This window comes from Solanum verrucosum, unplaced genomic scaffold (genome assembly GCF_900185275.1).
Source record: "Solanum verrucosum unplaced genomic scaffold, falcon-dt-bn FXZP01000252.1, whole genome shotgun sequence".
NCBI classification, from domain to species: Eukaryota; Viridiplantae; Streptophyta; class Magnoliopsida; order Solanales; family Solanaceae; genus Solanum; species Solanum verrucosum.
This window is the reverse complement of record NW_026019988.1, coordinates 4,800,716-4,824,448: the sequence shown is the minus strand read 5'-3', so window position 1 is coordinate 4,824,448 and position 23,733 is coordinate 4,800,716. Positions and strand designations below refer to the sequence as shown.

The following is a 23,733-nucleotide window of genomic DNA, read 5'->3' as shown; positions in this document are numbered from 1 at the left end:
GACTTAGTTGTGCTTGATTGATATCGTCTCGAGATGGAAAGAAAAGCTTTAGCTTTAGCTGATTCTGGAATCATGCCAGTTTCCAGGAACGAAGAAGTCTCAATCTGAATTCTTATTTGCTATTGAAAATTGGTCTAACTGTGTAATACTTGCTTAGTTTTTTTAATATTACTCTATTTCATCATGTATTTGCAGCCTGGAGTTGTTGTCTGGCAGTCTAGTAACTCTTCGTCTCTTCTTCCTTATAAGAAGAGGTACTCTGTGCTCTATCCACATGCACCAATCCATCCTTTAAGAAATGTTGATTCTGGAATCATGCCAGTTTCAGGGAACGAAGAGGTCTCAATCTGATCTCTTATTTGCTGTTGAAAATGATTTTTAACTGTGTAATACTTGCTTTGTTTTTTAATATTACTCTATTTCGTCATGTATTTGCAGCCTGGAGTTGTTGCCCGGCAGTCTGGTAACTCTCTTCTTCCTTATAAGAAGAGGTACTATTTGCTCTATCCTCGTGCAACTATCCATCCTTCAAGAAATGTTGACGATCTAGTGAAACCAGCATTGGCTGAAAAATTAGCTGGCCAAGAAGCTGTAGGTACGGCAAAAGTTTCTGTCAAGAAGGAAGTTGTTTCCAAACAAGGGGAAAGCCACAGTAAACTTGAACTTCCAGCTGACTCAGGGCACATTGAACTGTCATTATGCCCAATGAAACTTCATGTTTCTTCTTTGGTTGATTCAAATACTATGCGAAGTTGTCTGATGCATGGAACAGTAAATCCTTCATTGCTTTCTCCGTCTTTGAATAACAATAACGCTGATGATACTGCATGCACTAATAGATTTAATTGGGATCTGAATATTCCCATGGATTTATGGGAGGCTTCTGGTGATGATTTGGTTGCAAGTGGTGAGGGGTCGGCAAATGATGGGGAAAAGATAAGTACAGAGGAAGAATGTTATGTTTCTGATGCTTTTGCGGGACGTGTTGACACTGATAATGTGGGGTGTGTCAGAGAGGATGACATATATGAAGACGGTGAGATCCGAGAACCATTGATGCAGTCAATTGCAGAAGACCCAATGGCTGAGGGGATGGATTCAGGAAAAAATAATGAAGAAAAAGGTTACAGTATGCCACTTCATACTCATGAGTCTCATAATAACTTTATGAAAGCCTGTGATGAGAAATCTGAAAAAATTCTTCATAATGTCGCTGTCTTCAGACCTGTAACGGGTAGGTCACTGCCTTCAAGAAGTGGAAGCGAGAGGTATTCTTATATGGAGGAGCAGAAATTCCATCTACAAAGGAATAGGTGATTTTTCTTTTATTTGGTGATTTTTATAATGCTGCTCAACTCTTGATTTTTTATTACTGTGCTTTTCCCAGAGATGAAATCTATGGTTATGGTCCCAAATTTGCTCGAGATGGGTTTCAGGACCGTTCATTTGGTAGGTCAAGGGGGAGCTTCATGCATGGAAGAGGTATGGGCTGGGGATGGGGCCGGGGCCGGTATTCTGGGCGTGATTTTGAAAGCTATGGAGGTGTAGCTTATTATCCCTTTAGACATAAACGTACAGCTCCTGCTTGGGAATCTGCAAATGAACGTAATGACTATGATGGTGCTGCCTTTGGTACTAATAGGAGGAGGAAGCCATTATATGATGAATTGCCTTCATTACGGCATCCACCTGCACGTCGAAAGTCCCCCAGAGGAAGAGAAGATGTTGCCATGATGGGCACTCAAATGCTTCGTAGAGCTCCCAGGAATATCTGCCCAAGAAGCTGCACCGGTGAATATGGCTTTGCGTATGTTGGTGTTCGGCATAGTGAGAAGTTTAATAGATACTTTCCAGCTGATAGTCACCAGCAGTCTATGTACGATGGACCTGATAGTCATTTCGCTCAGGGTGATACAGAGTTTACTGCGATGCAGAGAAGCGGTTTCCCTCGAATGTGGTCGAAATCTCCTGTTAGATCCTGTACTTGGTCCCTTCCTCCCAGGAGACTGACAGAAGGATTGAATGGTCGTCAAGATTTATCTCAGCACAGGTCTCCAACTATGTACAGGGAAGATAAAATTAGGTCTTCTTCACGAACTTCTTTTACTGAAGAAACAATAGCCCCTCAAAGGCGTGACCCTCCATCTTATACTGCTTGCCGTCTGAATGATATGAGGGATGTGGATGGTGTACAGGAGTACGGGAATCCGAGGTTTCTTTCTAGCAGAAGAAGTCCACCTGATCAGGTATTTACTAGAACCAATAGGCAGAGAGTTGAGATTTCAGATCATCATGAGAGGGCTGATGGTGTTGGGTACATTTATGGGCCGATACACACTGGTAGTTTTCCTGAGCATCACAGTGGCGAAAGAAGTAAGTATGGCGAGAGGCAAGGAGGACCTAGGCAAATGAGAAATGTCAAAGAGCAAGAAGGTGGTAATCTTAGACTGAGGCATGAAGAAGAATTTGATGGCTTCAGATTGAAAAAAAGAAGATTTTGAGTTGATAGCTCACTGAACCTGTAATATTAGCAATTACCATGGGTAGGAGCAACATGCTCTTGTATCATAGAAGTAGACAGATTTCTGAACCCATCTAGATGAATGATAATGGTCAAAGAGAAAGAAGGCGACTTAGACACAAAATATCTACTTATTGAAAGCACTTTTTGGCTTAATAGCTCATCAAACCTTGAATTTATTGGGAACTATGCATTTATACATGTTTTTGCTTCAATAAAATAACTTCCTTAGTTTAAGTTGCTAATGTGCATGCTGGCTTTGTGTATTGTTATTGTCTATGTTTTTTTCACTCATTTTTTGCTCATTTAATACTCTTTTTGCTGTCTAAGAACAGAGAAAAAGGTTCTCATATGTTTCCTACATCTATATATTGTGTGCTATTTAATTGTTTCTTTTTCTGGGGTGTTATATATCTGTGCTATTTAATTGTTCCTTTTTTTGGGGTGTTTTTGATGTTTTTTTGGGTAAAGTTTTTTGTTATTATTATTATTGGATTTTCAAACTAATCAAAAAAAATATCTACCACTTCAGAAATCGCCCCCTTTTTTTAATTAGCTTTCTTAAATTAACTTGATAATAAATTTAGGAGCAATCTTTTCTTCTAGATTCTTTACCTATGCATAATTGTTAACATTATAAATTCTTTATTAGAATGATAAATAATATTTGTATATAATAAGTTCGACTCTATCCTCGTTGCTCACCTCATTGACATACCTCATTGTATATAATAAGTTTGAATATTTTCAAACTCAATAATTTTATTTGTTTTTACTTGCTTGAGTCAATGTTTGTGACATGAACACTTGAGACATGTCAATTACGAAATCATGCATGATAAACTAATCAATTTAGACGTTTTGTCTAACTTTGAGTGCAATAAAGAAAAATGTCAAGTTTGTGTTGAATCTAAGTATGCTAAGCATATTCTTATAAATTTGTTGAAAGGAATTTTAACCCCTTGAGTTGATTTGCACTGACATTTGTGATATGAAGTCAACACCATCTCGTGGTGGGAAAAAGTATCTCATAACTTTTATTGACAATTGCATTAGATACGGTTATGTCTATTTGCTGAATAGTAAGGATGAAGCAATAGGAACGTCTAGACAATATAATTTTGAAGTTGAAAATCAGTTGGAAAAAAGATAAAAATTGATAGGGATGGAGAGTATAAATCTCATTTTGCAAAAATATGTTCGGAAAGTGGGATTATCCATCAAACTACTGCCATATTAACCTCAATCTAATGGAGTTGCAGAACGAAAAAAAAAATCAAACTTTGAAGGAATGATGGCTGCATTACTTATAAGTTTAGGTTTACCACAAAACTTGTGTGGAGAAGCTATCCTTACAACAAATGGAACAACAAAAAGTTTTGTTTGTTCAGAAAGAAAGCAATAAAAAGTTTTGTTTGTTCAGGACACAATCTATTCCATATGAGAAATGGAAAGGATGGAAATCCAACTTGAAATATTTCAAAGTGTGGGGGTGTCTAGCCAAATTCCAAGTTCCTATCCCAAAAGGATCAAAATAGGAGCTAAGACTGTGGATTGTAAAATTAGACTTTAGTAGTCTAGTGAAGGGTCTAGAAGACCTTGAAAAGAACCAAAGGAGAATGTATTTAATAAAGAGATTCAGAGGCGCAGTAAATGTCAAAGGACATCTACTTCCTTCAGATTTGATTTTATAACATTTTATATGTCTTCCGTGGGCTTATCTTTTTGGGAAGATGGTGTCAATAGTGAGATTGATTCAATCTTGAGCAATCATATTGGAAGTTGATTGATCTTCCTCCAAGAAATAAACCTTTGAGTTCAAAGTGAATCTTTAAAAGGAAAATGAAAGCTGATGGGACTATTGCCAAATATAAGGCTAGACTTGTAATCAAATGATACATACAAAGGGAAGGCCTCGATTGCTTTTATACATACTTTTCAGTAACAAGGATAACATCTATTTGGGTGTTAATAGCACTCGCGGTCATGCATGATCTTGAAATCCATCAAATGGATATTAAGACAACCTTCTTAAATGGAGAGTCGGAGGAAGAAATTTACATGAAACAACTTAAGGGGTTTGTAGTTCCTGATTAAGAAAAGAAAGTGCACAAACTTGTTAAGTCACTTTATGGGCTCAATGAAGCACCCAAACAATGACATGCTAAATTTGACCAAACGGTGTTGACAAATGGATTCAAGATTAATGAGTGTGATAAATGTGTCTACATTAAAAACATTCTGAATCATGAAGTCATTGTTTGTTTATATGTTGATGACATATTAATAATGAGTAAAAATATTGACGATATAAATGCTACTAGGCACATGTTGTCCAGCAAGTTCACTATGAAGGACTTGGGAGTTGTTGATTTGATCTTAGGAATCAGAAATATTCATAAAACTCATTAAGGATTAGCATTATCTCAATCTCATTATATTAGAAGAGTATTGGCTAAGTTCAAATACTTGAATTTCAACAACAAGACTCCAATTGGTATAAGTTTTATATTTCAAAAGAATGAAGGTGAAAGTGACTCTCAATTAGACTATGCCAGAGTGTTGAGAAGTTTGATGTATATTATGAATTGTACGCGACCAGATATAACATGTGCTATTAGCAAGCCGGGTAGGTTCACTAGTAATCCTAACCAAACTCACTGGATGACAATGAAATGTGTACGTGTTGGGGTATCTGAAACATACACAACACTATGTCTTGCATTTTAATAAATATCATACCATGATTGAAGGATATAGTGATGCAAATTGGATCACCGGGTCAAATGAAGTAAAAATCCACAAATGGATATGTATTTACTCTTAGTGGAGGAGCAGTCTCTTGGAAATCATGTATCGCTTGCTCTACAATGAAATTTGAGTTTATTGCTCTAGATAAGGCTAGTGAATAAGTTGAATGACTCCATAACTTCTTGAAATATATTCTTTTTTGGCCCAAACCTTTGGCATCAGTATGCATACACTTTGATAGTCAAGATGCAATAGGTAGGGCATGGAGCATGATGTATAACAGAAAGTCTCATCATATAATACGTAGACATAATACCGTTAGAAAACTACTCTCTAGTGGAATTATCACAATTGAATATGTAAAGTCAAAGGATAATGAGTTAGATCTACTAACAAAAGGCCTAGTTAGAGAGACAATTGAAAGATTGTTTAAGTGAACTGGTTTACGGCTTAGGACAAGTCATCATGACTATAACTCTACCTAGTAGACTGGAGATTCAAAGAGCTAGGTTCAAGGATAAAACAAAGTTGTGACTGACGGTTCAACATTGTCCACCAACTCAATCCATTTTCATGATGAAGACAATGCTCATGAACAAGGATAAAACATTAAGGCTTGTTAACGAGTTGATAAAGATTAAAGTTTTTAATGATTTGCTAAGTTTGGCAAATTTGACCAAATAGTGTATCTACGCAATAACATGTGTTAGAAATCAATTATATGAGTGTGAAGTGGAAGCCTCTTCAAAGAGATTCATTTTATATAGCCTATTCTCTATACACTTCTGAAACCAAGAGGTGTTTATGGATGAAACAAATACAACCGTAAGAATCATAAACAGTAAAGGGTTGATAGTATGACATATGGTTGTCTAGGTATACACCAAAGCTCGACGGTTTCAAGAATATCACATCTAGCGATTGATCGAGTATATCCGACATATGTTCACTACGGAAAGTTCAAAGGAAAACCTACTTATCCAGTTGCAATTAATTCTTGCTTGTAAAGTATACACACTTGTTCATTTTTTTTGTCTTTGAGTCATTCTCCATTCATGCGGGGGATTGTTGGGTTTTAAAATGTATGAATGGAAAATGAAGAGTTGTGACTTTTATGAAGAGTTGTGACTTTAATGAAAAATTGCTACTTTTATGAGGAGTTGTGACTTCTATGAAAAGTTGTGACTTTTAAAAAAGGCAGTGACCTTTTCGAAAGATTGTGACTCTTCCAAAGGGTTGTGACCTTTTCGGTAAGGAACAATAAGTACCTTTTCACACTACCCTTTGTTGTCTATAAATAGAGGGATTTTCTCTCATTTTAAGAGAACTAATTTTCTGAACTTCTTTTTCTACTACTAAATCTAATATTCTAAATGCACTTTACTGTTGTTGAGTGGTTTGCTGACACAGTGGTTATAGGTACCGATACACCGGTGAGTAAGATTGTTCTATCCTGGGAGGATATATTCCATTAACTTCGGGTACTTGAGGGGAATAATTTCCTTAAGGAGACACTGTGCATTCAGTGAACTCGATTTTGTTCTTTGAGAAAAATATTTTGTATATTGTTTCTAATCTGTTTCTGATTCTATTTTCTCTACTGGTTTTAATTTTCTAGTTTTGAAAATACTCTTTAAATTTTGTTGTTTCTTACCAAGTTCTCCGAAGTTTTTGTTCTAAGTATCTTAGAAATATAGGATGAACAACAAGCCAGTTTTCGGGAACGGAGAGGTCTCAATCTGATTTCTTATTTGCTGTTGAAAATTGGTCTAACTGTGTGATACTTGCTTTATCTTTTAATATTACTCTACTTCATCATGTATTTGCAGCCTGGAGCTCTGCCCATCAGTTGAGGCTGTTGAAAATTGGTCTAAATGTGTGATACTTCCTCTCTCATATATTTACTAAAACAGATTGCTGATTTATCTAGATTAACCACTTGTCCAAAGCTTCAATTATATTTCCTTAAAATATCGGCAGCACAACCTGCATTTTGATTGTTAATTGAACAAACTATAAAGAAGTCATCGACAAAAAGTAAATGAATTACGCTTAGACCATATCTATTCAACTTTAGCCCTTGGATTTGATTTTGTTCCTCTCATGTAACCATCATAGAGAAGACAAAATTAATATTTGCTTGAAAAGACTTATCTGGATAATTAATTAATGTTCAATGATAAATTTGGTAAGAATATCTATAAGATTCTCTACAAACCCTAACTAGGATTAATATATATATATATAAAAGAATAATTATCAGACATTCTACTAAAAGGAAACATCAAACAAAATTCAGCAAGTAAACTCTTTTCTCCCCTTTTTTGTATAGGTTTTTTTCACTCATTTGTTGCTCATTCAATACTCTTTTTGCTAATCAAGAGTAGAGAAAAAGGTTCTCATTTGATTCCTATATATATATGTGTGTGTGTGTGTGACATTTAATTGTTCCTTTTTATTTGGGGTGTTTTTGATGTTTTGTTTCAGGTGAAGTTTTGTTTTTTGTTCTTGAATTTTTGGATTTTTACCTGATATACGATCTGATAAATATTGGTTTTGTGTTACCTGATATAGGATATATATTTGTTCAATCAATCAATCAACTATGCCTCAATTCGAACCTAGTTGAATCTACTTGATATATGATATATATATACGATCTGATAAGTGATAAATATTGGCTTTGTGTTACCTGATATATGATCTAATATGTTCAATCAATCAATCAACTATGCCTCAATTCGAACCTAGTTGAATTTACTGGTAATGTCAGGATTTTTCTATCTGTTTTGCAGAATTCTAATGATTTTCGCTGATTTTCCATTAATTTAGATCTTTAAGGTTCGATACATGTTAGTTCTTAATAGTAAATTAATTTGTTTGATTTGTTTTTCATTGGATGGTTGTTACTCATTAGCCATTTTTAGATACAATATTTGTTTCACTTCTTTTATATTTTTTTTTTGAGTATGAATGTTCCTTTTCTCTTCTTTCATATTGTATTTGATATTTTCACATTCTGGTTGCAGGGTGCTACTAGAGGAGTGTGATCTTCTGTTTGAGTTGTGTTCTACGACTTGGTTGTGCTTGATCAATATCGTCTCGAGATGGAAAGAGAAGCTTTAGCTTTAGCTGATTCTGGAATCATGCCAGTTTCCAAGAACGAAGAGGTCTCAATCTGATTTCTTATTTACTAATGAAAATTGGTCTAACTGTGTAATACTTGCTTTGTTTTTTTAATGTTACTCTATTTCATCATGTATTTGCAGCCTGGATTTATTGCCCGACAGTCTAGTAACTCCCTGTCTCTTCATCCTTATAAGAAGAGGTACTCTGTGCTCTATCCTCATGCACCTATCCATCATTCAAGAAATGTTGATTCTGGAATCAAGCCAGTTTCAGGGAACGAAAAGGTCTCAATCTGATCTCTTACTTGCCAATTTTGCTGAATCAGTTCTCTCAAATGAGAGTTCTTCCATTAAATAGAAAGAAATCTGATTTACATGCCTAAAAATATACTATATATCCTTTAATATATGCTATTTCTAATTGTAATATCTCTGAAAATATGCTACATTAATCTATGCTATCTCATACCATCATCACATAAATATTTAGAGTTATAACATAGATATGTACATATATTTAGAATCTGTCCAATCATGCTAAGACCCCTCGCCCTCTCAAATTGATGCCGGTGGATCAAAAAGCACCAGAAACTGATGACGTTGTCATGCCATAGACTTTGTAAACACATCAGCTATTTGAAGATCACTGGATACATGTGGAAGAGTAGTGACTCTCTTATCTACAACTTCTCTGATATGATGACAGTCCACTTCAATGTGTTTGGTCCTTTCATGATAAACTGGATTAGTAGCAATCTGAATAGCACTTGTGTTGATCAACATGGAGATGAGTGGGATTAGATTAAGGAAATTCAATTTTTGCAAGTGAACCACGAAGCCAAACAATCTCAGAGCAAGCAGTAGACATTGCTCGATATTCAAATTCGATGGAAGATTTTGATACACAGTCTTGCTTCTTACTCTTCCAAGATATCAAGGAATCTCCAAGAAACATGCACCAACCCGTGACGGAGTGACGAGTATCAGGACATCCAGCCCAATCAGAATCACTAAATACATTAAGCTGAATCTCAGAACCACTAGGAAAGAATAATCCACGAGTAGATGTTCCCAAGAGATATTGAATGATGCGACGGACAACTACCAAATGTAGATGGAGTGGAACCTGGATAAATTGACTCACTTGTTGAAATGCAAAAGAGATATCAGGCAAAGTAGTAGTAAGATAATTTAGGCTCCCAACTAGTTGCCAATACAAAGTTGGATCAGGAAGAAGATCTCCTTTTGCATGACAGTACTTTACATTCAATTCCAATAGAGTATTTACAGAGGAAGATTCTTGAAGACCAGCCAAGGCAATCAAGTCCTGAGTATATTTCTGTTGGTTCAAGAACACACCTAAAGAATTATAATGAACTTCTAACCCCAAAAAGTATGTAAGAGTACCAAGATCTTTCATATGAAAAGAATCCTTAAGCTGCTGTTGGAGGCTAGTGATTAGTGAAGAATCAGTTCCCGTGATAATAATGTCATCTACATACACCAAAAGAAGAATACAACCTGCAGATGTTCTTCGAAGAAACAAAGACGAATCATATTTGATTTGTTCAAAAGAGAATTGAAGCAAAGTAGACCGAAACTTGTCAAACCAAGCTCTTGGATCTTGTTTTAATCCATATAAAGACCGCTTCAACTTGCATACATTTTAATGTAGGTGATGAGAACAAACCAGGGGGGTTTCATATAAATATCTTCTTTGAGATCACCATGAAGAAACACATTTTTGACATCCATTTGATGAAGAGGCCAATTTTGTGATATAGCAATGGCCATAATAGTTTGCACCATAGTCATTTTTGCTATAGGTGCAAAAGTCTCCTCATAGTTTACACCATACTCCTGTTTGTTGCCAAGGACCACAAATTGAGCTTTGTACCGATCAAGAGTTCCATCAGAATGAAGTTTAATTGAATAATGTAAATCATAACTTATTGAGAATAACTTGTATATTACTCAAAAGAACAATGGTATAAATACATGGAGAGAATAAGCTAACTATGGTAACTAAATATTCTAATCCCTAACAATCAACTCTATTATCTATCTATATTATTATACAGATTCTGTAACACTCCCCCTCAAGCTGGAGTATAGATATTGATCATGCCCAGCTTGTTACAAAGGTAATCAACTCGAGTTCCATTCAACGCTTTTGTAAACAAATCAGTTAGTTGTTCTCCTGTCTTCACGTAGCCAGTGGAAATCAAGTTCTCCTGAATCTTCTCACGAATAAAATGACAATCAACTTTAATATGTTTAGTTCTTTCGTGATACACTGGATTTGAGGCAATATGAAGAACAACTTGATTATCACACCAAAGTTTTGCTGGGGTATGATGCTTCAACCCAATTTCAGATAAAAGATGATGTATCCACATAATCTCACATGTAGACTATGACATAGCTCTATACTTAGATTCTGCACTGGACCGAGATACAACACCTTGCTTCTTACTACTCCATGATACTAGGTTGCCTCCAACAAAAACACAATAGCTTGTAGTAGATCTTCTATCAATCTTGGATCCAGCCCAGTCATCATCTGCAAAATACTCAATACGAGTATGACCGTGATTACTATACAATATGCCAAGTCCAGGAGCTCCTTTAAAGTAACATAGGATCTGTTCCAAAGCTTCCCAATGTTTGACCGTAGGTGCACTCATGAACTGGCTAACAACACTTACCGCAAAAGCAATATCTGGACGAGTCATAATAAAATAGTTTAACTTCCCAACCAACCTTCTATATCTCTCTGGATCATCAAAAGGATCACCATCATATTTCATAAGGTGCACATTGGGAACCATTGGAGTACTATAGGGTTTGGTTGCTAACTTTCCGGTATCTGTAAGCAGGTCAAGAATATACTTTCTCTGAGATAGAAAAATTCCCTTGTTGCTTCTGTTTACTTCTACTCCTAAAAAGTATTTCAACGGACCCAAGTCCTTTGTATGAAACCTACTATGCAAGAAAGTTTTGAGGGAAAAGATTCCCATATAATCACTTCCTGTGATGACAATGTCATCAACATATACAACAAGGAAGATAGTGTCGGATGTTGATTACCGGTAAAATACTGAGTGATCACATTTGCTCATTTTCATCCCAAAATTCTGGACAACCTCACTGAACTTGCCAAACCAAGCTCGAGGACTTTGTTTCAATCTATACAAGGACTTCTTCAAATGACAGACTTTTTCATACTCCCCCTGAGCAACAAAACCAGGTGGTTGCTCCATATACACTTCTTCTTGAAGATCACCATGAAGGAATGCATTCTTGATATCTAACTGATGTAAAGGCCAATTCTCAGAAGCAGCTATAGAAATGAACAAACGAACAGATGTGAGTTTGGCAACCGGGGAGAATGTGTCTAAATAGTCTACTCCATATGTTTGAGCATACCCTTTAGCTACAAGTCTGGCTTTAGGTCTCGCTATAGATCCATCTGGATTAACTTTAACTGTGAAGACCCATTTACATCCCACCGATTTATTTCCCTTGGGTAAATCCACTAATTCCCACGTGTGGTTTTCCTCTAAGGCATGTATTTCATCAAGCATTGCAGCAGACCACCTAGGATGATTCATGGCCTCTTTCACTATTTTGGGTACAGAAACAGAGTCTAGAGAAGCAATCAAAGATCTAGACGTAGAGGATAAGTGGCCATAGGAAACAAAATTACTAATGAAATATGAGGATTTGCAACTACGTGTACCTTTGCGAAGAGCAATTGGGAGGTCAAGATCTTGTGGAGGATCAAAAAAATGAGGATCTGATGAAAAAGGAACTGGTGCTTGACATGTATCATTAGCCTCTCGCTTCCTCGAGTAAACTTGAACAATTGGCGATCTTGCCACATCAGATGGAGAAGGAGCTTCTGAAATAATAGTCAATTGGTCCTCAATAGAAGAACTAAGAGATGGAGGGACAACATCTGATTTTTTCGTCAAAACACGGGTGACCTGATAGACTAGCCACTCATCTTCCTCCCCCTGATTTGTAGAAATCGAAGGTGTATAGAAAAATGGTGTAGTCTTTGAAAATACCACATCTATTGACACCAAATATTTTCCAAGTTCGACAGAATAACACAGATACCCCATTTGGAGGCGAGAATAGCCTAGAAACACACACTTCAATGCCTTGGGATCCAACTTGGTAACAGACGGTCGAACATCTCGAACATAACATGTGCTTCAAAATATCTTATGTCCCATCGAAAATAGAGACTTGTTTGAAAACATAACATTGTAGGGCACATTACCAGCAGGCACACTAGATGATGGCATGTGATTAATCAGAAAACAAGCTGTAGAGACCTCATCTGCCCAAAATTGTTTAGGAACCTTCATTTGGAACAAAAGTGTTTGAGCTGTCTCAAGTAAGTGTCTATTCTTCCTCTCTGCAACTCCATTTTGAGCAGGTGTATCGACGCATGAAGACTGATGGAGAATACTATGTTGTCTCGTATACGACTGAAATAATTCTGACATATATTCTTTAGGATTGTCACTCCTCAGAATACGTACTGAAGCATTGAATTGTGTCTTGACTTCAGCACAAAAGGCACAAAAGTGAGTAAATACTTCTGAGTGACTCTTCATAAAGTAAATCCAAGTCATCCGAGAAAAATCATCCACAAAAGTAACAAAGTACTTATGCCCAGTTTTGGAAACAACAGGACACGGTCCCCAAACATTAGAATGAACTAACTCAAAAGGTGACTCAGCTCGCTTATTAACCCTTGGACTTAATGAGCTGTGATGATGTTTTGCAAATCGACATGACTCACATTCTAATGAAGAAATATTCTGGAATTGAGGACACAACTTCTTTAATAGAGGTAGAGAAGGATGTCCCAATCGACAATGTGCTTCAAATGGAGACATAACACTAGAGCAGGCAACAAACCGAGTCTCCCATTCATCAAGTATGTAGAGATCATCAGATACATGTCCTTTACCAATAACCTAATTCGTCTTAAGATCACGAAACAAACAATGACCGGGAAAGAACTAAATTTAACAATTAAGGTCTCTGGAAACTTTGCTAACATAAATCAAATTAAAGGCCAACTTTGGTAGACTTAATACAGATGACAGAGTAATAGAAGAGGTTGGTTTAAGCGTTCCATATCCAACACTGTTGCAAGTTGATCCATCAGCTACAGTAACCGGAGAGGATTCTTTGTGTGCTTGAAAGCAAGAAAAAAATATTAGGATTGCCTGTCATGTGATTTGTGGCACCTGAATCAATCACCCATTTATTTGAAGAGGTGATAAGACATGTTTTATTTGATTCAACAAAGGAATTAACTGAAGTGGATTCCTTCGAGATTTTTTGGTATTGAGAGAATTTTGCAAACTCCTCAGTTGAAATTAGGACCATTTTGTCAGATAATGGACTACAAGCACCAACAACTTTAGACCTTTGAATTCTCTGATTATAGTCGGTCATTTTCCCAACAAATCCAATCAGATTATATCATAAAATTAGACAATACCCAAGATAGACAATAACCTATTTTGGAACAATCCACACCAATTCCACTCAGGGCTAGCTATCCAATTAATCAGAGACCCAAAAATAACTCCTGATAAATCAGGAAATCATCAAATAAAGATCCAAGTAAAGTGTTGATTGAAGAGCAAAACCTGATGATGCAGATGCTGCCTGACACAGAGAGACGACTAGATTATTGGTCAGAAGTGGGAAACTCTCTCAAATCGTGGTTTGCTGAACAAACAACTACCAAATCCCTGCTGGAAATGTCAATGCAACATCGGAACAACAAGCAAATTGAATTTCTAATGCAACACCACTACTGCAGTCTCACTGGAAATGGTACTGATGGAACGTGAGGCTCACACGAGTAACTTCTAGCCATCGAGATCTAGGGGTTTAAGATCGTGGGAAGTATCTTCTTCCTAAGTGGGTGGTGACAGAAATTTTAGAACTCTCAATCACTTTCGGTGAAACTATAATTGATTCCGGCGAAGTCAGAGTGACTTCCGTCGAAGACAAAATACCAACTCAGACATTGGCTTTGATACCATGTAAATCATAACTTATTGAGAATAACTTGTATATTACTCAAAGAGAACAATGGTATAAATACATGGAGAGAATAAGCTAACTATGGTAACTAAATATTCTAATCCCTAAGAATCAGCTCTATTATCTATCTATATTATTATATAGATTCTGTAACAAATAAACCCATTTACATCCAATTGGACGGACATATGGAGGACAAGGAACAATGTCACATGTGTTATTTTCTTTAAGATCCAAAAGTTCCTCCTCCATTGCCTTTGGCCAACATTCAAGCTTGGAGGCTTGTGAGTAACCTGTTGGAATAGAGATGGTGGATAAAGTAGAAGAAAAACCATACCGTTTAGGAGTTTGAGACACTCTAGTAGATTACGGAGGATGCTCAAGAGGAGCAGACCTTGAAGAAATCTCAAATTTTGGTTATGGAGTAGTCTCAGGTGGAAGATCTGTTTTGGGATGGGGTAAAGTTGGCCGACGTCGTTCATACACAAATCCTGGTTTGAACCGCTTAGAAGAAATTGACAAATCCTCAAAAGTAGGAAGAAGAGGAGAAACGGAAGATAACTCAACATGAGTATGAAATAAATACTGATTCTCTAAGAAAATAACATTTCTAGAAACACGAAATTTGTTAGAACTTGGATCATAGCAAATAAAACCTTTCTGCGAAGTACTATAACCCATAAAAGCACATTTAATAGATTGAACAGAGAGTTTATTGTGTTGAAAATGAGGTAGGTGCACAAAATAAACACAACCAAACATATGAAAACTATGATAGCTGGGATGTTTATGAAAAATGATAATATGGAGACTCAAGATTTAACACTTTAGATGGAAGTCTATTAATCAAATAGACAGCAGTAGACAAAGCTTCAACCCAATATTTAGATGGAACAGAGGACTCAATCAATAAAGTACGAGTGGCATCTAAAAGATGACGATTTTTACGCTCAGCAACCCCATTTTGTTGTGGCGTATATAGGCAAGAGCGTTGTGATACAATTCCTTTCTCAAGCAAGAAATTATTGAATTCATGAGACATATATTCTCCACTAGAATCATATCTTAATATTTTGATGCATGTGGAAAATTGAGTCTCAACGTAAGCCGAAAAATTTGTGAATATGGAAAACACTTCAGATTTAGATCGAAGAAAATACACCCATGTAAACCGACTATAGTCATCTATAAATGTCACAAAATACTTGAAATGAGCATGAGAAATAACTGGTGAAATGCCCCAAACATCACTATGAATGACATCAAAACACTTTGCAACACGACTACCAAAATTAGGAAATGGAAGAGTTTTACTTTTGCCTAATTTACAAGTAGAACAATCAAAGGAACCATCTGAAAATTGATTTTTATTTCCCAATAAACCAGAATTGGACAAATGAGACAACACAATAGTATTTGGATGTCCTAGACGTTTATGCCAAACCTCATTCTTAGTAGTGCTAGAAGCAAATGCTAGAACACGAGGAATAGAAAAGTGTATAGGAAACAATCTTCCAACTTTAGGCCCCTTCACGATTATCGTCCCCGACACCTGATCCTGCACAAGGAAACCATTACGAGAAAAATTCACATCACAATTGTTATCTACCAATTGGCCAACTAAAATAAGACTAGTGGAGAGCTTTGGTGATACAAAAACATTCTTGAAAGTTTCAGTAATATCCCCAACCTTGATAATGGGTAAATTACTTCCATTGGCAACCTGAATTTGTGTTGGACCATTATACTCACGGATGTTTTTGAGTGTATTAGTTGAGTTGGTCATATGATTGGAAGCGCTAGAATCAACATGCCAAAATTTAGATATTACCTCATTACCTTGCAGCCCCAAAGCTGAAAATGCTGACAAGATCATTTGTTTTATCATTTCAGGAGTAAGAACTTGTCCTACTGAAGACGAGTTATCTGTAGTTGAACCATTTATCCCAACTTGAAAAGCATTTTCCCTACGATTTTGAGGACGTGTGGGACACTCTTTGATAATGTGTCCTTGTTGTTTACAATAATTACAGAGCTTCTTGCCACAATTGCTAGAAATATGACCATATTTTTTGCAACTGTAGCATTGAGTTCTCGCCATATCCATGCTCTTTCCTTTCCCTTGAGCTGCAAATGCGCAATGACAACATTTCCTTAATTAAAAACATTTTGTGTGAAGAGACGCTGCTCTTCACTAAGCAATTCCCTAAAACAGACATCCAACGAGGGAGATAGATCACGGTTCATCAAGTTGGAGTGAACACTTTCAAAATCAGATCGTAATTTCATCAAAAATTGATCTCGCTTGCCTTGTTCATGAACTCCTTGAATGATGGAGAGAGATTCAAAAGGTATTTTAGCATATACGATATCGGTAAATTCTGCCCATAAGTTCTAAAATCCAGAGAAACAATCTTGAACAGAGATACCTCCTTGAGAATCATAGCAGTTTTATGCTCTAACTGAAAACGCCTTGCGCTATGGTCTTGGTTGTAAACCTTTTGTAAATAATCCCGCATGACCTTTGTTGTCTTGTATGGCCCGAGATTAAGAACAATAAAAGTGTCAATTGGCCCTAAAATCCATGTCATCACTCATCACCCGAGCATCTTTAACCTTCCATTGACCGAGATTTGTAGGATCGGTAGGAGTAGGATCACTTCCATCTATATGTCCCCATAATTCTTTTACGGTGACAAATAGTTGGAATTTAAATTCCCATGCAGAGTAATTTTTTCCTGTGAAATGAACATGGAAGGACTCAAACTAATATGACGCCATGTTCTTGACAAGCTACGGAAGATAGAAATGCAATGATACAAAATAACCAGAATGACCAAGACTAAGATTCCAAGATGCCTAAAATTCCAAGATACTTAGGACTTACTGTTGACTAAAAAACAGTAAGCAGAACCAAAAATTTCAAAAAAAATTCGGAGAGAAACCACAGATGAAAGACACTAAGGATCAAAGCACTGAAAAATGCTCTAATACCATGTCAATTTTGCTGAATCAGTTCTCTGAAATGAGAGTTCTTCCATTAAATAGAAAGAATTCTGATTTACATGCCTAAAAATCTGCTATATATCCCTAAATCTAATTGTAATATCTCTGAAAATATGCTACATTAATCTATGTTATCTCCTATCATCATTACACAAATATTTAGAGTCATAACATAGATATGTACAGATATTTAGAATCTGTCCAATCATGCTAACATTATTTGCTGTTGAAAATTGGTCTAACTGTGTAATACTTGCTTTGTTTTTTAATATTACTCTATTTCATCACGTATTTGCAGCCTGGAATTGTTGCCCGAAAGTCTAGTAACTCTCTTCTCCCTTATAAGAAGAGGTACTCTTTGATCTATCCTCATGCACCTATCCATCCTTCAAGAAATGTTGACGATCTAGTGAAACCAGCATTGGTCAAAAATTTATTTGGCCAGGAAGCTATATGTACGGCAAATGTTTCTTCTTTTGGAGCTAGTGTGCAGGAATTTAATTTTCCCATTTCATCAATACATCCTTCCCTACGACACAAGTCTGCAAATGTGCTTCGTGTTAGTCTTGGTAGTACTGTACGAGGGTTTAACTCCTCAGTACTGCAGTCAAAGTCAGAACCTGTAGAAGAAGCTAATTTTGGAACTGCGGTTCGTCCAGATGGAACAATTGAGGCTAATCTGCAGTCTATTGAGTTGTCAACTAAGGAATTACTTGAGCAAGAACCGATGAAATGTGAACCTTTCATGAGATCAGATCTGATTGCGCCCCAATCAGTTGGAAGGGTTTTGCAGCTTCAGGAGAGTTCTTCTTCTACCTGTTCACATTTGTCTGTGAGTGGAGGAGACTTTGATAAAGTGGAGGCATCTGTTTCCGCGAGTATGAATATTGAAGATCACAAGGTATACAAAAAGACACAAGACACACATAATTTGGTTGCAAATGGTGAGGAGTCGGAAAATGATGGGGAAAAGATAAGTATGTCAGTTGGTACAGAAGAAGAATGTTATGGTTCTGATGGTTATCAGGTTTTTGCGGGACATGTTGACACTGAGAGTGTGGGGTGTGTCAGAGAGGATGACATATATGAAGACGGTGAGATCCGAGAATTGTTGATGCAGTCAATTGCAGAAGACCCAATGGCTGAGTGGATAGATTCAGGAACAAATAAGTCTTATGATGATTATGTGAATGGCTGTGATGAGAAAGCTGAAAAAATTCTTCATAAAGACATCAATCTGCGAAGTCCATTATTAGATAAAAAGGAAACAACCGGTGATGATGAGCAGAGGCCTATTGGCGCGGGTAGGTTGCTGTCTTCAAGAAGTGGAAGAGAGAGGTATTCTTATTTGGAGGAGGAGAAATTCCATCTACGAAGGAATAGGTGATTTTTCTTTTTATTACTGTTTCTTTTTTTTTTTTATAATGCTGCACAACTCTTGACTTTTTATTACTGTACTTTTTCCAGAGATGAAATCTATGGTTATGGTCCCAAATTTGCTCGAGATAGGTTTCAGGACCGTTCATTTGATAGCCCAAGGGGGAACTTCATGCGTGGAAGAGGGAGGGGCTGGGGCCATGGCCGATATTCTGGGAGTCATTTTGAAAGCTATGGAGATGCAGCTGATTATCACTTTAGACATAAACGTACAGCTGCGGTTTGGGAATCTGCAAATGAACGTAATGACTATGATAGTAGACTAGATGGTGGTGCCTTTGCTAGTAATAGGAGGAGGAATCTACTAAATGATACAAAGTTTACTCCTATGCAGAGAAGCGGTTTCCCTCGAATGTGGTCGAGATCTCCTGTTAGATCCCGTACTTGGTCCCTTCCTTCGAGGAGATTGACAGAAGGATTGAATGGTCGTGAAGATTTATTTCAGCAGAGGTCTCCAGTTATGTACAGGGAAGACAGAATGAGGTCTTCTTCACATACTTCCTTTACTGAAGAAGCAATAGCCCCTCAAAGTTGTGACCGTCCATCTTATACTGCTTGTCGTCAGAATGATATGAGGGATGTGGATGATGTACAGGAGTACAGGCATCCGAGGTCTCTTTCTAGCAGAGGGAGTCCACCTGATCAGGTATTTACTAGAACCAATAGGCCGAGAGTTGTGATCTTTGATCATCAGGAGAGGGCTGATGGTGTTGGTTACTTTGATGGGCCGATACACACTGGTAGATTTGGCGAAAGAAGGAAGTATGGCGAGAGGCAAATGAGAAATGTGAAAGAGCAAGAAGGTGGTAATGTCAGACGGAGGCATGAAGAAGAATTTGATGGCTCCAGATTGAAGAAAAGAAGATTTTGAGTTGATAGCTCACTGAACCTGTAATATTAGAAATTGCTATGGGAAACATTGTTCCTTGCAGACCGAGAAGGGTAACAACAACATGCTCTTGTATTATAGAATTATAATTGTCTAATAGAAAGAATGCGACTTAGACTCAGAATATCTCTTTATAAAGCACTTTTTTGCTTAATAGCTCATCAAACCTTGAATCTATGGGGTGCATTATAGCTCATCAAACCTTGAATCTATGGGGAAATATGCATTTATAAATGTTTTACTTCAACCTTGTTGCTAATAGGCTGTCTTTACGCGTTTCTTTCATATTGCTGGCTGTAATTTGTCTTTCTTGAAGGAGAAAAGAACTAGTTTTAAGATGTTCTACTGTGCTGGCTTGAAAATAACTTTCCTTGGCATGAATGCTGGTAGTTTAAGTTGCTAATGCTCGTGCTGGCTTTGTGTATTGTTTTAAGGCCTTAAACACAGCTTTTAGTCGCCCGTCCTTAACATACTTGGGATGGAGTAGAGAGACCATTAACACTACTTTGGAAGGTAGCGGGATTATTTCTTTTAGTGTATGTTCAAACTGTACCCCTACATTCTCAAAGGGACAGTAACTACAATAAGATAGGACAATAATCGAAGTAAAAGAAACAATAAATTGAATAAAAGAAACTACAAGAGTATTACTGCCATATACTCAACTCCTCACTAAACTATAAGAGTACTATGCATTGCTTCCACGACTTGTGTTGTTATTTTATTTATTATTATAACCTTATGTTGTTGGTGAGGAAGTTGAGATGTGCAACTTTGTAGTTTTGATGAATGGAGGACAGCTGTAAAAGCTGCCAACTCTGTCATGGTTGGTGCACGGGAAAAGAGGACAGACGCTCAACCAATGGGAATGCACTAGGTTGTTTGTTCGGACAAGCATATACCTTGGTTGACATGAAACAACCTAGTTCACACGTCACAGAATCATTTTCGAAATAGGTGTTTTTTCTCACACTACTACAAAATAGCAAGTTTTCAAGAACTGCAAGAGACCATATAAAGTTATCAAGCATGTGTTTAGTTGTTCATCAGAAAGTTTGTGTCTTTTGAGTATATACCTTGGTTGACATGAAACAACCTATCCAATTGTTAGCTCCATGCAAATTGTTGGACTGTACAACGAACTAAAGGACCATTCAATAGGTACAAGTTCTGATTGAGGTGTCTAAGTGAATTATGAGGACAACTTTAAGGAGCCGTCAATGACTTAAGCCAAAAATAAATATGTCACGCCCCGAGGCTACCCCCTAGGCGTAAACACGGGACCTAGAATAACGAGTGGCCCCAAGCTAACCCTGAGCTGGCATATCATAAGCCAACTGAATATATATATATATATATATATATATATATATATATATATATATATATGAAAAGATGAACTAATGCGGAAGCTAAAATCTGTGATAACTAATAGTGGGGAATACTCATAACTATTCTAAATATATATAATATACTAAGAGTTAAGTGACACTGAACAATCACTCAAAAACTAAAGTTGAATCTTAACTATGTCTAAAAAAGCCTCTACTGACTAGAGTTGCTGAGACATGTCCCCAGCTAACCCTAGCAAAACTGAAACTGAAATGAAAGACTAAATTTGAAACATGTCTATTATCCTCGAAGTATGAGGACTCACCACTGAAGCTGCTGAATGTGGATCGGGAACCGATTTACGCGTGATCTGAATGCTGAGGACCTGAACCTACATCATGAAAAGATGTAGCGTAGAGTATGCGTTAGTACTTGGAAGGTACTGAGCATGCAGGATAGGAATCATGCCAGTTTCCGGGAATGAAGAGGTCTCGATCTGATTTCTTATTTGCTGTTGAAAATTGACCTAACAGTGTAATACTTGCTTTGTTTTTTAATATTACTCTATTTCATCATGTATTTTCTGCCTAGAGTTCTTGCCCGACAATCTAGTAACTCTTCGTCTGCTCTTTGTATTAAGAAGAGCTTGTATCGTCGTGCACCTATCCATTATGAATACTCTTTTACTAATGAAAATGAATCCAAGGCCAAAGATGTTGAGACCGAGGACATCCTTAGCTTTAAAAATCGTATTTCACTTTTGTATTTTTCACATGTGAATATTTGTTGGGTTTTAAAAGGTGTGAGTGGAAAATGAAGAGTTATGACTTTTATGAAGAGTTGTGACTTTTCCGAAGAGTTGTGACTTTTATAAAAAGTTGTGACTTTCATGAAGAGATGCGACTTTTCATGAAGAGTTGCAAATTTTCTGAAAGTTGTGACTTTTTTGAAGAGTTGCGTCTTTTCGTAAGGTTGTGATTTTTCCAACGGATTGTGACCTTTTTGATAAGGCATGATAAGCACCAATTCACACTATTCTCTGTTGTCTATAAATAGAGTGGTTTTCTCTTATTTTTTAACACAAAATTTCTTGACTTCTTCTTCTTCTAATAAATCTAGTCTAAGTGTACTTTACTGTCGTTGAGTGGTTCGCTGACATTGTTGTTTTAGATACCGGTACACCGATGAGTAAGATCATTCTATCCTTGGAGGATATATTCCATTAACCTTGGGTACTTGAGGGGAATAATTTCCTTAAGGACACACTGTGCATTCAGTGGACTCTATTTTCTTTTTTGAGAAACATATTTTGTATAATATTTCTAATCTGTTTCAGGTTTTATTTCTTTACTGATTTTAATTTTCTAGTTTAGAAAATTCTCTTTAAACTTGTTGTTTCTTACCAATTTCTCCATAGTTTTTTTTTTTTTTTAAGTATCTTAGAAATACATGATGCACAATAATATTCTCATCAATTAAATCGGGAATCACTAAATCTGAATTTTTATGCCCATGGATACTAATAAAACTATTATTATTTTGTACCTAGGGTCGATCCAAACACTAATATATTTTTCCATCAGAAATTCCCCCATAGAATACTCTCCTATATCCATGATCCAGAAGATGTTGAAGCTTCAAGAAAGGTTGCGTTTGAAAAATATTTATTTTTAAGAATCCGGCTACAATAGAATTCGCCAGGCTTACTTAGCTATTAAAGTAATATTAAAGGCTTTAAGATCTCTAAAACCTATTTCTCGTATTGATTAGAATCGCATAATCTTTTCCATTTCTCAAAATGCATCTTTCTTTTCTCCTTTATTTGTCCCCACCGATAATTTGAAAAGCGAGATGTAAATTCCTAATACAGACCATCACGAAGTTGGAAACAAGACAAAGCATGTGTAGGGATCACTGCTAGTACAGACTTAAGCACAATATCTTTTCCTGCAATACTTGAAAAATTTAGCCTTCCATCCTTTTTTTTTTGTCTTGACTTTCTCCTTTATAAACTCTAGCATCTTTTCTTGAAACGTCCCACAACAGTCGGTAAACACAAATACATAGCCATGTCATTTATTTATCGTTGTCCAAGCAACAACGATATCTAAACTTTCTCCTCCTCTCTCACATTTTTACAACAACAGATTGCTGATTTATCTAGATTAACCACTTTCCTAGAGCTTTGATCATATTTCCTTAAAATACTTGCTACATAACTTGCATTTTGATTGTTAGTTGAACAAAATATAAAGTAGTCATCGACAAAAAATAAATGAATTATGCTTAGCCCTTGGATTTCATGTCTTGTTTAAGCATCACAAAGAAGACAAAATTAATATTTGCTAGAAAAGACTTATCTGAATAATTAATTAATGTTCAATGATAAATTTGGTAAGAATATCTTTAAGATTCTCTACAAACCCTAAATAGGATTTATAAATAAGATAAGAAGAATTATCTGACATTATACTAAAAGGAAACATCAAACAATATTAAGCAAGTAAAGTCTCTTCTCCCCTTTTTGTTGTCTAAGAACAGAGAAAAAGGTTCTCATTTGTTCCCCATATATATGTGTGTGTGTG

The 23,733-nt window shown here is 36.4% G+C and overlaps 5 protein-coding genes across 5 annotated transcripts in view; 3 read left to right on the top strand and 2 right to left on the bottom strand.

Annotated features, from left to right (window-relative positions):
- The window catches only part of LOC125818561 (histone H4), a 400,968-nt gene that overhangs the window by 9,954 nt on the left and 367,281 nt on the right, over window positions 1-23,733 (bottom strand). The gene's annotated exons all lie outside the window — the stretch shown is intronic.
- Window positions 1-23,733, top strand: part of LOC125818553 (caffeoylshikimate esterase-like) — a 271,599-nt gene that overhangs the window by 55,664 nt on the left and 192,202 nt on the right. The window lies entirely within an intron of this gene.
- Window positions 34-2,501, top strand: LOC125818544 (uncharacterized). Its single transcript, XM_049498033.1, has 4 exons — window positions 34-96; window positions 439-1,313; window positions 1,388-2,246; window positions 2,379-2,501. The coding sequence occupies exons 1-4, from the start codon at window positions 34-36 to the stop codon at window positions 2,499-2,501; spliced, it is 1,920 nt and encodes a 639-aa protein (XP_049353990.1).
- On the top strand, window positions 8,380-19,798 carry LOC125818951 (uncharacterized). The gene is made up of 7 exons (XM_049498461.1): window positions 8,380-8,442; window positions 8,542-8,600; window positions 11,651-11,653; window positions 17,842-18,873; window positions 18,958-19,573; window positions 19,622-19,636; window positions 19,691-19,798. Exons 1-7 carry the CDS (start codon window positions 8,380-8,382, stop codon window positions 19,796-19,798), a joined length of 1,896 nt encoding a protein of 631 aa, XP_049354418.1.
- The window catches only part of LOC125818537 (spliceosome-associated protein 130 A), a 201,231-nt gene continuing 199,036 nt past the window's right edge, over window positions 21,539-23,733 (bottom strand). Inside the window, exon 5 of the transcript XR_007442405.1 lies at window positions 21,539-21,549. The gene's annotated coding sequence lies outside the window, so the exon portion shown is untranslated. The remainder of the gene's footprint in view (window positions 21,550-23,733) is intronic.